We start from the raw sequence: 18,881 nt of genomic DNA, 5'->3' as shown, positions 1-18,881 counted from the left end.
TCCTGTCATGTCCTTGAACACATTTAGGTCACACCAAATTTTAGGGGCAGAAATCAAACACCACAATGTGTCAAGTTACTTGAGAATCAGGTTACAATGACAATTTGCTGGGAAAATAACGCTGAGTCGCTGAAACTATAAAAGCCTCTATGCATCTTGGGAAGTATCATGGCTGTACATGACTTTTGATGGTTTTTCATTACATTTGTTCTGATGGACAATTTCAGATCTCCCTGTTAAAGTATGTTGCAATTAGCCTGGCAAACAAAACTCCTGATGTGCAGTGAAAATGCTACAAATGACGAGTGAATTCCAATCCCGACTATAAAAATTCAGTTTTCTACAGTTAACACTGGACATTACATTTTGAACATGATTGTAAAGTATACTACATTTTACATAGCAAACATTAGAGAAGAACATGAAAAGTTGTAGCTTACGGAACTTTAATACTAAATAAATCACATATGGTTTTCTCAGTAGGCATAAAACTGTACAATTTTGTAGGACATTGTATATAACATTGAGGTACATTTGCACACTCTTGTTGTCATGACCACAGGTAAACATACTGTCATATTTGTTTAAATGAATAAAATATCATTTTATTCTCTTTGAAATCAAACGTAGTTATTGTAAATTCATGGAGTCCTCTAAATTGTAATATTTCTTGACTTTAGTCAATTTAGGAATCTCTAGAAAACTTCTGAGAGTCAGTCCTTAGTGGCAAAAATGTTTGTATGTGAGATTTCCTTCAAAGTTTAACATGAACCTACGTATGCATCTAAATTAAATGTAGGGCTATGACACACTATACATCTCATCATGATTCCAAACTCAATCCGACCATTCCTTGGTCCAGAAACCATGTCAAACCTTTTAAATACTTGACCATGAAACAATATACTAGCATATATAATTCTTAGAATCCACCATTATGGTATATGATAATCAATTATGCAAAGCATATTTATGAATATTACTTAAGAATGTAACCCTAACGATAATGACTTATTATCTATGCATGATTATTCAAATTTTATACACTCTATTCTCCATGCCGTTAAATTACACTTTGTGGCAACTTTATCACTTCACTGAGTTTTCTTTGAAAATGGCTTGCCGAAACTAGAAAATGTGTTACATATAGCCAAACCAACAGATTGAAAAAATATATAAATGTATCATTCCAAGCCCCTGAAGATTGATGATACTTGTCTGGTACAGCTGACAATTACAAAGAGGATTTAATTCCCAATAGATGTATACAGACATAAATGTCATTAAATTCCCGATAGATTTACAGACACAATTGTAATCAGACCAGCTAGTTGTGATGTCTAAAACCTAAGACAGATGTACAACTTGTGGTGGCCTGATCTGTTGGATCATTTGAAGGTAAATATTTTTCCATTTCTACAAGCTTAAGGTCAAGGGTCAAGCTGCTTCAATCATCTCCTTGTTCTGAGTGTATGTAAATCATCTCATATAGTAGTCCCAACCCTCAAATTTAGGTCAGTTGGTGTTGCCAGTCCAGTGTCTGCAAACGAGTTGTAGGTTTATGTGTCAGGATATCAGTGTTAAAGGCCATTTTTTCTATGACATCCAACCCATAAAATTCAGAAACAGTTTCACAACCTATCGTACAGTTTGATGGACACACACTGAGAGCAGTACTCAGTAAAAACACACTGTTGTGCATCAAGACTCAATCACCATTACCTATATGAACCAGGGTACTTAGAGCATATGCATAATTGATGTTGACACATGAATGAAATCTAGTTTCAGAAATTCACTCTTCTTGATAGTTTGTCAAGGTACACAGTGTACTTCACAAACCAGGTTCAAACATGTTCGCAGACAATTTGTCACAGAGTGTATACATCTAGGCGACTACAGTGACAGTGGGCATGGAAAATTAAAACTGGCAGATATTGCAAACAAAACTTGATCATAAGTACAGGAGGGAGTTACAAAAACCATTTCAATTACTGTGCTAGATTTGACTTAATTAACAAATTAAATGTCTTTTCCTGTGAATTTTTCCTGGTAACATATCTGCATGTGGTAAACTATTATTCAGTGTTCACAAATTCAATACTGTGTATAATTTTTGCTGACAGAGTTGATATTACCGTCCCATTTGGTTTGACATGTCTACAGTGAAAGTTTCCATGTTTTCTTTCAAGAGTATACACTTGACTCCAAGATATTACCATGACCAATTATTGATTTGTTGAATATTAATCAACTTCTAATATATTTATCAACAAACTGTCACATGCCTCAGGTCTTTGCACTATAAGTCGTGTGTGAATATTATTATAGTCTGATAATCAGCCATTACTTTTCATGATAGTAATGCTAATCGACAATATTCCTGAAATTTTAACACACTTTGCATTCAATGAAAACAGGCAGTGTCACATTGAGCAGTGCACGTTTTTTTATTCAGTTTTCCTAACAATGATGAAAAGGACAGCAGAAATATTTATGGGAAAACATTGCTCCCAATGCCCTTTAGAATACATCTGACAAGCTACATTAACTTAATTTCTACATTTTTCCTGACAGTTCATTTCTATCCATTCACTGTCTCTAGAATAAAGTAGCTATATGCAGTATACCTGGGGGAGTATATAGGCTATGACAGCCTGCAAATTGTCCTTGGCTCATTCTCACAAAACAAAGTTTTCAGACTAAAGTGAGCTGACAATCAAAGCAGAGAAGGAAACATCTAAAAAATTAATGCAACTATAACCTAAACTTCCCTGGACATTGAATTTGTACATGTATAAAACTGGGTTATTAAAATATGAAAATACTGCTTTCTATTGCACTCGTTGATACAGTGGTAAGTGTCTCTGAAAATGCAAATTTAGAAATTGGAAAGCAGCCGGTTTGAATTACGCTAGAGTGCACACTTGCTTTTCCTGAATCTTGCAGGCACATCAAATTTTACAACTACGAACTTTACTAGGCATATATATCTTTTAGTTTGGCAGTTTAGTAGCTTAACAGGCATTTGTGTCAAAACCTGATGCTTGAAAAGGGTCAAAGGTGGGCAGTGAGCTGCAAACTCATAGCACAAACGAACCCCTAAGTGAAAACACACTATGAGCTAGCCTAGCTTGAGAGTGTAATGTCACACTTGATACAACATACATCATATTTGGCAATAAATATCCAATATCAATTGTAATTTTAGAGCCACTCCTCATGTCATCGCTGTTTTTGAGAACTATGCATCATGATTTGCATTTTGTAGGCCTCCATGTCCCAGCATTCCATCAATGCTACATTTGCTATTATAAATCATTCCATCATTTGTTGATCATAATTCATTGATACTGATAACACTGAATGTCCATTCACATTTCTGTTCATTCTTTGTATACAACCCTGTCCTCATCCAAAATACAACAACTCTGAACTAGCGCTTTTGTTGTAATATCCGGATGTTAGGATATTTTACCAGTTCCCCCTGGGCACAGCAAATCAGACAATTGTACAAATACCCTAAGGCTTACACTAAGTGTTGATTTATTATTACGTGCTACCTTTCTCGAACAGGTTGAGTGACTTTAGGGTTAGACCATTTGCATCTGATAGTTTGAGGACAATGTTGCAGACTAAGTCTGTGGTGAAATTTTTTATAATAAGTAGTTTCATAAGTCTTTTCAGTTCCAATTCTTACATGACATGTTTTTCCCTTCCTACCGAATAGGATGGATTTTTTCCCCTAAAACTCTACTGTAAATCTTTTCGTTCCCAAAAAGCTCCCCTCCGATATCAAATGTTCCAACCCACAACGGTCATTGAAGTTTGAACTTTTCAGAAGCCGGATGTCCCATTTTCCAACAAAAAGTAGAGAGAACAAACATTATAGTTAACATAACCCATTAAAATATTTGAGTTAGAAGTACCTTAGTTTACTGAATTACTGACAATTATGAATAAGTTAATACATTGAAATCCTTTGATGACCAGCCTGTTCTAGTGATTCAGTTATTGATATATGGGCTGGTAAATTATATTTAGCTGAGAACATACCGGCAGTTTTCAATTATTTTTGACAAAAAATTATGAAATCTTAAAATAAGGTCTTTGATTTTACATTTTACAGCAATTGAACTAGAAAGAGAACAACATGAACTATAAATAAATGGCAGACATTGTTCACAAAAACGATATTCTGATGACAGGATTTGATCCAACAAATCGATGGGATACAAGACCTCAAATGAAAATTGAAAAGCCAAAAAAAAACTGTTCCATTCTTCACCATTTGTTTCACAAATTACACACAATAAATTAGCCCATAAAGCAATTAGAATCCTGCAAGTGTGATTGCTTCGAGTTTGTTCAGATGATTTACTGATGTGTCAGTCATTGATAATGTGTGGTACTTTATAAATGTGTGAAAAAATACTGTTTGCTGGCCAGGGAGGCTTCCTATCCACCGACCAACAAACAGACTATCATTACACAAAAGTTTAATATTTTCTGTTTCAAATTCACGAAAACATTAACAGCTCAGTTTTTTGTAGTGATTGCACACACACACACAGTATATATCCTTGGGCACATATGTTGGCTTTCTGTCCACCGACCAACAAACAGACTATCATTACACAAAAGTTTAATATTTTCTGTTTCAAATTCACGAAAACATTAACAGCTCAGTTTTTTGTAGTGATTGCACACACACACACAGTATATATCCTTGGGCACATATGTTGGCTTCCTGTCCACCGACCAACAAACAGACTATCATTACACAAAAGTTTAATATTTTCTGTTTCAAATTCACGAAAACATTAACAGCTCAGTTTTTTGTAGTGATTGCACACACACACAACTATCCTTGGGCACATATGTTGGCTTTCTGTCCACCGACCAACAAACAGACTATCATTACACAAAAGTTTAATATTTTCTGTTTCAAGTTCACTAAAACATTAACAGCTCAGTTTTTTGTAGTGATTGCACACACACACAGTATATATCCTGGGCACATATGTTGGCTTTCTGTCCACCGACCAACAAACAGACTATCATTACACAAAAGTTTAATATTTTCTGTTTCAAATTCACTAAAACATTAACAGCTCAGTTTTTTTTGTAGTGATTGCACACACACACACAGTATATATCCTTGGGCACATATGTTGGCTTTCTGTCCACCGACCAACAAACAGACTATCATTACACAAAAGTTTAATATTTTCTGTTTCAAATTCACTAAAACATTAACAGCTCAGTTTTTTGTAGTGATTGCACACACACAGTATATATCCTTGGGCACATATGTTACAAGAATGACATGTAATTCAAAACTAAACTCATGAGTATAAAACAAGTTAACACAGCTGTCATGGATACCAGTGAAAACTACCAAACTGTATGATCCCCCTAAAGGACTAAACCTTACTTTGGTACATAAAATACAGATTGTTTTCACCATTGCGGTTTGACCCGATAATGAGGTCTCCAATTGCAACTACTAGGGTTCAATCCGTATTGAAGAAAAACAGAAACTTTCAATCCCTCAGTCATGACTTCAATTCATAGAATGAAATGGTGTCAACACATAAGAAACAGTCATTTCCTGCCAAATCTGTGCATTATAGACAGCTGCTTCTTATTTGGTTTCGAAAACTGTAAGGTTTATTGTTTCCTATTGAAGTTGAAAGTTTACTCTCAGATTAAACTTACAACTTCTCTCATTGTCCACATAATAGTACATGTCTCGGTAGTCAAGTGTCGAGACCTCATTTCAATGCAGAAACTGTACAGTTTTTTGTTTAAAACAAGTCAGTATTGACAAAGGTTAATTAAGACATACAATATGTGACTAACTCAACGTTATTTATGGGTGTAAACATAGGGTGAGGCTTACCCATCAATTGATCCTGAACTCGAACGCCCTTTTCTTTAACTTGATCTCTTACAAGATATACAGACTGATGTGTGGCCCATTTTCTGGGGGTGACATATTGAGGCATTTGGCATAATTCATAGGCTCCATAACTGCCAAACAGACCAGCATAAATTCTACCCAAGAGGTATAATGATCCAGGATGTTCAAAAAATGTTGCATGCTAATGGCATTATTAACATTTCATAGTGCCATCTCAGCAACATTATTTATGTAGTTCAATGGCATATAGTTGGATCCTCTTGAATCTGAGTGAGGCACATAGTATGCTTATTGTAATGATACATGGCTACACACTACATTCGATGGACTTGATGAGCTAGCTGTTACTATGCTATGGCTAGGTATTTGACTGGAACTCAGCAACAAGTATGTATGGTTAGCATATGTTTGGTTCTGCCAAAAGGTAATTATACAAGACATGAAAAGCATTATAACAGCAGCAAAGGAACCTTTGCTGGGTGAATATTGTTACTGAGATATACTATTTAATAGTAGTCTATGATTTCAAATAAGACAAATCTCTGTTATTTTTTATGAAAATTAACATTTGAGTAGAATCATTTGCATTAAAAGAAAGAGAACTGCCACATAGCTTATTGAAAGTTTAAGAAACATTCAGAAAAAGGATTTATACCATCAAAGATCTTTAGTTTTTTTAAAAATTTTCCCACTTTTTTAGGTTTTCTCTGAGCAATATGGGCTTATTGTCATGTGGTAAAAAAGTTGCAAAACTTACCAGTAAAGAAGTTCTAATACTACCAAAATATCCTCCTGTATCAATTTATTTGACATTTTAGATTTTTCATTCGTTTGCCCTGAACAATATTATCTTGCCAAAAAAAATACATCTTTACCATTAGAAAAGTTTGATCAAAAATCTAGGAAACATTTAAGCAAATAATGAAATAAAAATTCAAATGATAACATGAAATTGAAAAAATCATATAATTCAACTTGAAGCTGGTTTTCAAACAAGATTCACAAATGACAAGAGTTAATAAGTGTTTACGTATAAGTTGAATTGTAGCAGTCCGGGTCAGCTCCAAAATTGGAGACTCATTATGATAATGTATTCCGGCATTCAGCCAATCATCGACCAGATTACATCATTAATAAAGTACAGGTCACGCTGGGTCACAAATTACCCACCAAATGTGATCGGCAGTTTTGGGCCGCTTATTAAGCCCCTGTCTTGTGAATTTCGACGAATTTCGACAGTCAACATAATCCACGTGTTCTGCAGAAGGTCATGTCCAACAAGGAGTCCGATTAGTGAACAAATATTCGAAATATTGACGATTCATTTCTACCCCCAGTTTATCGATTTCGCTCAAGTACCGAGAATCATTTTGTGGATGTTCGTCATCTCTATTAGAAATACTGTTATAAAGGTTATTTGTGTAGGTACGCGTATAACATTTTGCAAGAAAGAAGAGCACTGTCAGAGCTTTAAAACGATACCTGTTTTGTAGTTGTCAAACGCAGACTAAAAATGGTACGCGATTTTGAAAATGTGTTGACAGAGTGGCCACACAACTGTTCCCCATACGGTAGAATTTGTATCGCTGCCATCTCCGATACAAATGAGGTATTCTGAACGATCTGTGTAGGTACACGATTTATATTTCGCAGGACTTCAAGCCAGAGTCTAGGAATCACAGCGATGTATTGGGTTTGGTTGTCTTAGCCAGAATAAAACTGGTACGCGATTTTGAAATTGTGTTTTGACAGAGTGGCCACACAACTGTTCGACATTATGACAGAATACGGCGCGGGAGTTCGACACAGTATGGCGTACGTAACGAAGGACGCATGTGGAGGTTGCCAGGAAATACAATTTTTACTGATGGCGCGCTGGCCGCTGATTGGCTAATGAGAGGGGGAAAATATTATGGTATAGCATGTATAGCGTCTCCAATTTTGGAGCTGACCCGGACTGTGTAGAAATTAATGCTCAGAGAGTTTACAACACACCAGTGTCATTCAATTTGAATATTCATGTGATTTTATGACACCGAAAAATTTTGTTTAATTCGAAAAACGTGATCATTTTTTATGAAATACAAAGAAACTGCTCAGTGCAGACACAATTTTAAGGTTTGTAAATACATCTGCCATTCCTCTGAATGTGATAGTAATATCCATCAAGTCCACTTTGGTATATATGCGATCCCAACGGTATTAACATAAATACTATTCCAATCATTTCTAAGTCAGCCACTTATATCGTTTGAAGTATAAACAATTTAGTGTACAAGTCTTTGTGTCAATTGACAAGAAACACAAAGGGGACACACACAACAGTGAGAAGAACAAAATCTACAGATGCCAAGCAAAGGTTCAGTACAAATCCGGTCTGCTTCACATTGATCATCAATCTTTGACTCAGAAATACAAAGTTGTCCTTTTGACAATGTTGAAATTGATCTAATAATATTGTATTACAATATTGTATGTTAAAAACCCCACAATTGAAAGAAAAACATCCAGTGCTTGATGTTCTATATGTTTTTTTATTTTGGTGCAATTATAGTTCAATTATGCAAGAAAACCAGATAAACATTGGGGGATCTGCAGACTACACACCTTTTGTTATACTACTGGCCATATATTGACATATTCAAACAAACAATTATGGGAATATAACACACACTGACAAGGTACAAATTGCAAGATTTCAAAAACCAAGAAAGATTGATATATGGACTTCTCATCATGACACCAAGTAGTGATGTCAGGTGTTTAGAAAGAGTTTTAGCACATTCTGCTCCGTATATGGCATTACCATCTACGTCATGGTAGAAATATATCACGTCATAGAGACCAGTCGACCCAATGCTACCATATATCATTTGTCTAAGAAATGTAATATATTTATACACCACATCATACCTTCCAAGAAATTCTGTTTCACTTCCACATCATCTGAAAACAGTTAAAACGCCTACACTTGGACAGTATGTACCAGTTTCCATAAGGTACATCAAAACGCCTACACTTACTAGACAGTATGTACCAGTTTAAATAAGTATCAAAACGCCTACACTTGGACAGTATAGGTATGTCTGTCAATCTTCTATGCCAACTTTTTAAATTCACATTATTACATCATACATATGTTTTTGTGTGGGTAGGACCTGAGGAGAGGGCATGTGTAAAGAATATTAAGTACTGCAAGCAGTGTCAAGAGAATTAAGCTTTATGCGATTATCATGGATATCAAACTGGAGTAGTATTTGAATAAATTCAAATTATCATTTCTCGAACAGGTAGCTCTAATAATCAAATAAGTGCAAATTAAAGTGCAATGTGATAGCCTGACAATCTGTTTCCCTATTCCTCAATTCACAAGTTTTCCACTTGAAGAAAATTGAATTCCATTATTTCCTAGATGCTCCATAATGATATATGATAATATTACATGGAAATCAATGGGATTAGGAATGAAATATTAATGTAATATGAATTTAATGATTTGACAGATGAATTACTGTCAGTCCAAGCAAGTACAGATTGTCAATTAATTCCAGCGGCACACTTCAAATGATTACTGCAGCTGCCTTGGAAGCAGCCTGGGGGGGTCTATGTTCATGTAATTTGTGGTTTGGTAGATTTCTTCAGCGTTGAGGGACATATTTAAGTCAGCTATGGGCTATTACTCACCTGCAGGATATGCGGATAGATGGACAGCAATCATGAAAAGTAAGATCAAACATTGACCTTATATACGGCAGTCAGATAAGGAATTTTCAATTTGCGTTAACCGATCATTACAATTATTACAGAGAACTGCATGCATCAGTGTCCTGTGTATAACAAATACCACATAATTATGCAAGATGAGAAATGGTGACTCCATGGTCAAGTGTAAAATTGTATGTAAAAATGGCAGCTTTGTTTACACTTGCAATATTATGCCTCACTTAATTATGTGTATCATGCAAAAATGGGTAATTTTTACAAATGGGTAATTTTTCAATGGTAAGCTTAATTACTACTCCAAAAATACACATAAGCGTGGAAAACAGCCATCCTGTCCAGACTATAAAAAACACTGCTCTCCTGCTAGAGGAACTGAATTAATAAATTAAAAAATGTGCTTGTGGAAATATTATTTACTCCGTGAGCTTCAAAATGAGCCCCACAAGTGGTAAACCAAAATATTATTGTAAAAGTTTGAGAGTCCAAATATCTGTCCCTGAGGTTCAAGGTGCATCTTACCTTCACTGAAATTTGAATAGATGTCAATACACTATGCTGTTCTGAGAAAAAGAGGACAATTCTACTATGAAAGATATTAAAACATCTGGATCATTTTGTGGTGCAGCAAATAGAAGTGGTTTCTCCAATCTTTAAGTCATGATAAGCATTTTAATCATACAGTTGTTAACTTGACATGTCCATAGAGTAGTCAGCAATTAATTTTTCTGTTTTCAATCACTCCAAACATAAAAAAAGATAAGTTTCCAGTGGGGAATATGTCAATACTACAGACTTCATTCTGATTAAGGTTAAATTAGTGAAAGCCGTTGGGCATTGTAAATTTCCTATTACGTGATAACTCATTCCGGACAAGGAATTCTCACAAATGGTTTGAGCATAAACATATTCTAATGACACTTTGGGACAATTTAAAAAAAAAATCAAATTGTTGAATTCAAACACCTCTGTAGGCAAATTAGCACCAGTGTCGCTGTGCCAAGTTGGGCTTCTGTACGAATCCTACTTACAGGACTGGAGTTTTTAATTGTTGCTTCAGATGGGCAGCTTCTGCATGGCACTTAAATAGAACAGGGAATAAATGGCACCTGCTGTAACAATTTACAGTCGAGAAAATACCATAATCAAACTATGATCAAACGGGACCGCAGTGGACAAATTAAACCAATCTCTTACAGTTTATTGCAAAGCTATTCTGCGATCATGTCACTAGCAGACTTTTTTGCAATATTTCTTAAACATTTTATTTATATTTCATAAGTTGATATATTGACCCTGAAGTAATGAGCAGTCATACAAAATTGAAGAAAGAACAGAAGATTTCAGGGCTTGACCCTCAGAGTCTGGAAGAAGAACGGCACGGATCACTTCACTGAGGGCCACGTACATCTATTGCACTCACTGGGGTTTACAATGCAGCTGTACTCCCCAGCTCAGATCACAAGAATATCAGCCACTGACGCATGTTCAATCTTTGACTTAAAGTACCCTGGCCCATCAAAATGCAAACTTCTCTGAAAATGCAACTTGTTTTTTACAAAATATCCTACATAATTGCTTGCTCAAATATTGAGAGTAAACAGTGGAAAATGTTACGATAAGAATGTTACCTGCATAATTGTGTTGGTACAATTTGTCACTATTAAAATTTGCCAATTTGTTATTTAGCACTGAAAAGAACACAGACTGGTGTAGTTAATATCACACTTCAGTAATTTCTCAAATAGAAGAGGAATGCAATTCTTACATGTTATGACATGAAAAGGTAAATGTATACTTTGTATAAGAACAACAACCCGCATACATGGGCGACAACAGTGATAAACAGTATCACAGAAATCATATGTGTTTCACAGAGGCCTCAAAATCAGCAATTTGCTCTTGTTCACCAGAAAGCATGACTTTTTCATAGTGTGATTTTGGCAATGTTTTGCACCCTTAATGATGTTTACCGGTACATCATTACAGTGCTTGTTAACAAATGTAAGCTTCTGTGTTAAACAGCAGCAGCAAGGTTTTCATGCTATTGTCAAGCCTGAATGGGTTTACTATTGTACAATTGACTAGTTTTGTAGGTGAGTGGAATACAAACAGCTTTCACACGAGGTCAGAACGAATCTGACCTTAAGCTGAATGCCAACAGCAAAACCATGCTGGCAAAAAAAACATGGCTGACAGGAAAACAACAGTTAAAACTTTTGGCAGTACTGTTGAAACATGTGCCTGACAGAAAGAGCAGCTGTAAGTCTCAACATTTCAAATCTAGCCATAGAAATCTCAAGCACATCACAAAAGAGGCACTTAACTGTTCCTGAGTAGATTTGAAAGATCTTAAGATTAATACACCTACAGCATTACTTTGCAGTAAAAATTATGACTTTAGGAATTTTATTGACCAGCCATAGGACTATTGACACCTGGTTGCCATGGTAGCATGTTATATTGTGCTGGACAATAGCTATCATGAGGACAAGTACTTAAGCCTCAATTGTGTACTAAGTTTTAATGACCAGGTTTGCACTGAAACAATCTCATTTTATCTGCTGATAAGTAAGAATAGCAAACAATGTTTGAAAAACAGTTTCGACAAAGATTTGCTTTCAGGTCCGTCTATCTGTGATCTTTACAAATTACAATGTGGGATTTTCTCAGGACAATCACTATCAATGTTTCAAAGTTCAAATACTATTACACATGTTTATAAACTCAGAAAGTGACAGAATTGTTTTAGGAATTTTCAAAATATAGAAGTTCAAAAGGTACAAAATAAAGTTAATGGCCACACCTTTACAAGTTTAGGGTTTGATCTTCGCAAGGGACTTAATCGTAGTAAGTAATATTAAATCTGTCAATAGACTTCTGGATAAACATCTTGAGAAAATCCCCCAAAACAGCCAATTTCATGGTAGATATTCTGAATGCCTCAAGCAAGTAAAGCTTTCAGACATTAATGCAAGTGAATCATGACTCTTTTCTGATGTTCTGACTACAGTAGTACAAAACCTGTTAGATGCTTCAAAACCTCTTAGATTCTACAGTAAGCTGACCACATTGGTACCATGCAGAATTAGCAGGAGATAGCTTTTTTTCTAAAAACCAGCTCACAAAAAGTGAGTAAAATTCTCAATTGATAACAATATATGCTTCAAAACAGGGGTCTGATGTCCATGTAGTTAATTATTATTGGTCTAGCAACAGTCACCACTCCACACGATGCACTGGGATAACTTCTCAGCGACAATCGCTGCATCTTAGCAATGTTCTAATGACAGAATCACATACCGGTATCATTCACCAGCAATCATCTCCCCATGCTGGCAAAGTTCAAGGATAGTAAGGATAGATATCACAGTCACCTCTCCAATCAATGCTCTCCCAAGGCAAGTGTAAAACACTTTGAATAAGCTTCATGCTTTTGCCTCATTTTAGGATTTTCAATGCAATCAGCAGGTTTTTAATTTAGTGAAAACAACATCTTAAGCATTACAACATAGGGAAAATCAGTGAATTGACAGGCTTGGCTGATTTCAATAACATGGTTCAGACAGGCAAATTTGGCCTGGGCCAAATAGGTTGGAAAGAGCACTGGCGCAAGAATTAAATTTAGTTTGCTTTCAGACTTGCTTGCAACGAAAAATACGGTATGTCAAGGTAACTTTGGTTTTATGTGATCTCTGACCTTTCAAAGTTAAAAATGGCAGGCTTGGATATCATTACAATGTTTTGTAACAAGTTCTTGCAATTTGTATGAGTTTTACATACAATCGTCATATGACTGCCACTGACTATTTAAACCATAGGAGACAACTTCAGCGCACCTTTTAATGGTGGAGAAATAATCAGTTCATGGCATTTTAAATGACGTTGTTAACATGAAAACATGTGCGTCTCTCAGTTGTACAAGCAATGTGAATTGGGCAACATGGTGTAGTTTGTGGGCCGACACTCGATGGGTAAACGTTGTTCTCAATACATGATATGATAAGGACTCGATTAAAATGTTCAGTAAATGTAAACTTGACGATCAATCTTGGCGATCATCCTGGACTGGGGCTGATGTTATGTGTCCACACACAGAAATATGGCCCAACTCAGATTTTGTGTCAGTCCTGTATACTCCTTCCCAATCGGGACAAAACTGGTCCTATGCTAGGCCTACGCTGAGCATTTAGATTGCTTTCATAAAACGGCATAAAAGTTACATCAGCGAAGTGCAGACGCAACTTTGTCTGTGTGAACAGGGTAAATATTTCCTTTTTTTTCAACACTTACGGTACCTCCAGAACATTAACCCTGTTGATACATGTCCCAGTAACCTTTACAGCAACAATAACTTACATCATTTAAAGCAATTCATTGCATAGCAACCACATAGTATAGTTCAAATTAAATATGGACAACATGAAGTTTTCTAGCCAATGTCGTGGTGATAGTGTTACATGATATGACAAACCTGAGCATGTTCCAACAATTACACACACAAAACAAGAATCAGGTAATTTGCAAAAGCAAACTTTCTGTGTCATCCCAAAGTTGCTGGTATGTCTTTCACCACTTATACTACCAGTACTAATATCATGACATAACAGCATATCCACATGCCCTAAAACGGCTCATGAGTACATGTTTGTGCAATGCATGTTTGCCTTCAAGTCTTTGCTTTTGCTTTTCTTTTCAGAAACTTTGCTGCCTGAGTCTGAGCTGTCCTTTTAGACTGTTCAATGACACTCGCATGAATGGGGGCTGACATATCTAGGACATCAAGCCTATTAAATTACTGTGCCACAACACCCCGACAAGATATCGTGTTTAATTTACAACACCACATCTTCTATTGATGTCAAACGACATTGATCCATTTACAATCACTTTTATCACTGACTATCAATGACAAGGAGAGAGACATTGACATTTTTGAAGTCGTAAGTGGCCTTTTCACCAAGTTACTTCTCAGCAACATGTATGAATTCTTGAATTTAGTCCATTTTCATTTTTAATTTGAATCCAATATTGTGTCGAAAAAAGAATAGAGTATTCAGACTGGCAGGAGTGAAAAATTTTCCTCCATTAAAAATATCAGCCATGCAGTCACTTTTATTGAACATAAAATATCAGCTTTTTACCATTGTGTAGCTTGAACTCTACTTGTTCGATTATAAGTGGTTTAATGTTTTTGAAGTGAAAAATAGAGCAAATGGATCATGTACAGTGCAAATTAGGAATTTATCATCGCAGCTTTTCTCAGAAAAGTTTACTCAACTGAGCTTTTCCATTTAATGAAAGTCACACTATTTTTGTGAAGAAGATGACTACAACTCAAATGTTTATACAAAAAAGAATGGTTTTGGATGTTTCCTCAATAAAGAATGCTGCATCATCAGCTTTCAGAATTGACCTCAAAAACTATTTTTGCATCCCCATGAAATAAATGACTAATGGCACGTGATGACAACTGAAATGATGCATCCTGATAAGATTGTCTGTCATGACAATTAAGTCACAAATGAAGTATTTTGATAAGATTGTCTGTCGAGACACCGTAAGTCAGAGAAGAATAAAAATAGATCATATAAAAATATGAAGTTTTGGAGATCATAATTCTCTCTCTTTTACACTGCCAACTTTTGTCTCCAATGGCACGCGATGACAACTGAAATGATGAACTATTCTGATAAGATTGTCTGTCGTGACAATAAAGTCACAAATGAAGTATTTTGATAAGATTGTCTGTCAAGACACCGAAAGTCAGAGAAGAATAAAAATAGATCATATAAAAATATGAAGTTTTGGAGACCATAATGCTCTCTCTTTTATGCTGCAAACTTTGAGTATGGCACACCATTGTGATGCACTCTGCTATACTTCAACAGCAGGCCTTGCAGGTTTTAAAAGATTTCTATCATTTGTATTGGAATGGGTATACGATTACTGATACAACAAATCAAACTGCCATGGCATGATAAGCTGCATATTGCAGTAGCCTAAATAGATAGGTTTTCACATTTTTGACATTAACCTTAAACAAACAACAAACAGTAATAGCAAATACAATACAAATCCTGCACTGAAGTTACTTTACGTAAATAAAGTACTATGTTTACACTGCCATCCAAGTGTAGTTTCATTTTTGGTGGTCGAGCATACCAGTACTAGATTTTGTTCAACCCTATGTACCAGCTAAGTTACAAACAGCGTTTAACAGTACAGCCGTGAAGTTTGGCAGCTGCATTTTTTCATCTACAGTGCTATCAATACCAAAACAGACAGTAAGCTATCCCCCCTCTTTATTGAATGGTTAAGTCATCCGTATGAAAACGATAGGAATTTTACAAAAGTCTAGTGGTGAAAGGATTACTTAAATGGAAGATGGGTTGGATGAATTATCTTGCACTCATTGTAGATTTTGGCTGGGGCCATTTAAAGAAAATATTTTGTTTGCCATCCTTGAATTTTTGAAAAACCTACCAGCAAGCCAGGGATGGAAAAAAAAAAAGACAAAAAACACAAGTGGTAACATAAGGTCAATTTTCATTTGGGTTTGTGGAAAAATGATATTTTTAATTGTAATAGTGATAGCATTATGTTTGTTTTCTTAATTTTCTCTGAAAACCTACAGCACGGTGGAGGGCAAACAAAGAATTTCATTTAAAGCACCTAACATCAGAAACTTTGGGTGTGCATAAAACCAATAATCGTACTTGTATGATCATGGTAATTCTATTCAAAATTATTTAATTTGCATTACCATGATAAATTGTGTGACGTATTTCGAACAACTTTCACTACTGGGTTTTTAAGAGGAAACATTTATTGCTTAATTCACTTTGAGTGGGTATAATTACACAGAAATATCCTCTCTACTGGCAAGTTTAGTTAAATTATCAAAGGTTCCGTTTGAAAACTAAAGGTAATCTTTTGAGAACCAGATACAGATTATGTGGACTTTACATGCAAAATATGGTAGAGATTGACGTCGGAAATTATTGAACAAAGGTTTACAATATTATCTCAATGGGCAAATTGAAATGTTACGGCTGTCTGGTTGCAGAAAATGTTTCGGTTAGACTCGGAGGTTGAAAATAGATTTTATTTCTCCAAAGTACGGTTTTGTTTTACAAAATCTACTTCTCTACAAACAGCAATGTACACAGATCCAGTGAAACTGTTTTACATGTGTGGAAAAAAAATCGATTGGATGTTTATAGAGGCCCTTTCTTAACTTCATTATAAAGCTTAAATTCAGTGTAATATGCAGTTATCATTTATCACACGTCACTCCAGATAGGGTACTCGATTTTCATCATTTCTTGCATATTTATGTCAATCAGTGTAACAGTGTGAGCCTTTCAAAACTGAACCCATAGCTAACACCAAGGCTGCTGACTACACTTTATATCAAGTGTGGTTTTTATAATATACTACGTGATATAAACAAAAGATTAAATAACAACATGAGGTAATTTGCTACCTCTGGTATTTGCTGTGTTCTATAAACAGAGAAAGTACTTAATAATTTATCTGTTTCACCTACAAACTAAAACACGTATTTCCCAAACGCAGCCGCTGCGCTGCTCAATGGTAGAACACCCCATTGACTGTTGATAACATTTTGTGACAGAGATACGGATAATCCGTTGAAAAAACACAGCAGTACAGGAATCTGGCATATCAATGTCTTCATCTTAAAACCCTTCTGTGAATCTCCCGCGTGCTGCGACCGTTACAACGGAAGTTATTAAAAGCTCCGTCTGTACGCCAAAGTATATGACGATCTTCCACAATGCTTTGAACTCTGGGGCAGTCAATGTGTGCGTATGTACTGCGTACATTGTGTGTAATTTATACACAGTCACCTTCCAACTTTCAAACCCGGGTGGATCGACTGTCTACTGGAGCAAACTGTAAATATCTTTGCGGTTTTGCTCCAAACTTCTAACAACAAATACCTCTAGGATCAGTTGATTATGCCATGACAAATATGTATTTATTTGTATCTGCAGTAATTGTGACAACTCATAGATTTTTCTTTACACAAACAAACATCGATTAATGAAAGTTAGAATAGAAAAGGAAAGGCGAGTCGACACACCACGCTCGAGGCTAGTGACATGCAAACATTTTGTTGGAACTGCAACCAACACTGCTTGCATTTAAATTAGGCATAGCGTGACCTTAAAGAGCTAAGGCTATTGCCATCGCAACATTTACTAATGAAGAAACTCCAAAAGAAAGAAACTGTTGTTAACTTTGCGAGAGTTTGTTTGTCAGAGACTGAGTCAGTGCGTGTATGACAAGGCCAACTTTTCACACAAAATCGTGACAAATTGAACCATGTCGATGTTTAAATCCGCACTCGATACTCGCTACAACAAATGGCATTCAGTGAAACACGATTTTCTACACCACACTGGAAACAACGGACGTACGACCCAGCCTAGTCTGTTGTGGTGATACATATCATGCATATGGGAGGTTGGACCTGTCATACAATGTGCCGTGGCCCTGCGGCATACGAGTGAGGATTCACTCACTCAAGTGAACAATCTTTCCTGTTGCAACCGGTGGTCGTCTGTCTCTTGACTTTCGCCAAAATTTCTAATTCGGGTGAACATAATGACAACGTTAACTTACCCCCGTCAGCAGACATTTCAGTCCAGTTCCGTACTGCAGTGCAGTCAGCCTTGGATGGTAATTACACTGAAATCTTGAGCTGCAGTGTCTGTCATTCTCCAGCAAGAACCCAATGTCTCAGAGCGCTATAGTGTGTCCCGCCCGCTTGCCTGTTGTAACCTTTAACCCCTTCGGTCGAGGTTTACTACTAATACTCTTGAAGATGTGTATTTGATAAAGTTATGTTCAGCGACTCAGAGAGATTAATCCCTAAACTAAATAACATTTAATGCGCACCATATAACAAGAACTATACTCGGAATTTCTGGTTTTGGCATCGAAACAGGAAAAGTAAACAATTACATGTTGTGTGACCGTGACGCGCGATTCGCACCCACGGACCACATCCTGGGCCTACGTACTTTCTTTGATTGACGCGCGCGGAAACAGTTTTAGTTCAATGCCGAAATTAAAAATGAGCTGACAATTAAGTTGGATAACATGAACAAATTTTAATATACAGTGTTAATTAAAAACATCAACTTCGGCAAAAATGATATTTGTCCCTCAGGCTGAATTTCTTGTCAAAGCTAAATGAATGAGT

At 35.9% G+C, this 18,881-nt stretch overlaps 1 protein-coding gene across 2 annotated transcripts in view; it reads right to left on the bottom strand.

Moving 5' to 3' along the window:
- The window catches only part of LOC139136699 (polyamine-transporting ATPase 13A3-like), an 83,714-nt gene extending 65,040 nt beyond the window's left edge, over nucleotides 1-18,674 (bottom strand). The window contains exon 1 of one of the 2 annotated variants that reach the window (XM_070704498.1): nucleotides 18,299-18,674. In XM_070704498.1, coding sequence (XP_070560599.1) covers nucleotides 18,299-18,314 — 16 coding nt within the window. In that variant the 5' untranslated portion in view covers nucleotides 18,315-18,674. The remainder of the gene's footprint in view (nucleotides 1-18,298) is intronic. The other variant, XM_070704494.1, reaches the window with a different exon arrangement.
- Between the last annotated feature and the right edge of the window lie 207 nt (nucleotides 18,675-18,881).

Source organism: Ptychodera flava, chromosome 7 (genome assembly GCF_041260155.1).
Source record: "Ptychodera flava strain L36383 chromosome 7, AS_Pfla_20210202, whole genome shotgun sequence".
NCBI lineage: Eukaryota > Metazoa > Hemichordata > Enteropneusta > Ptychoderidae > Ptychodera > Ptychodera flava.
The sequence above is the reverse complement of the archived record's forward strand: the minus strand, read 5'-3'. Positions and strand labels throughout refer to the sequence as shown.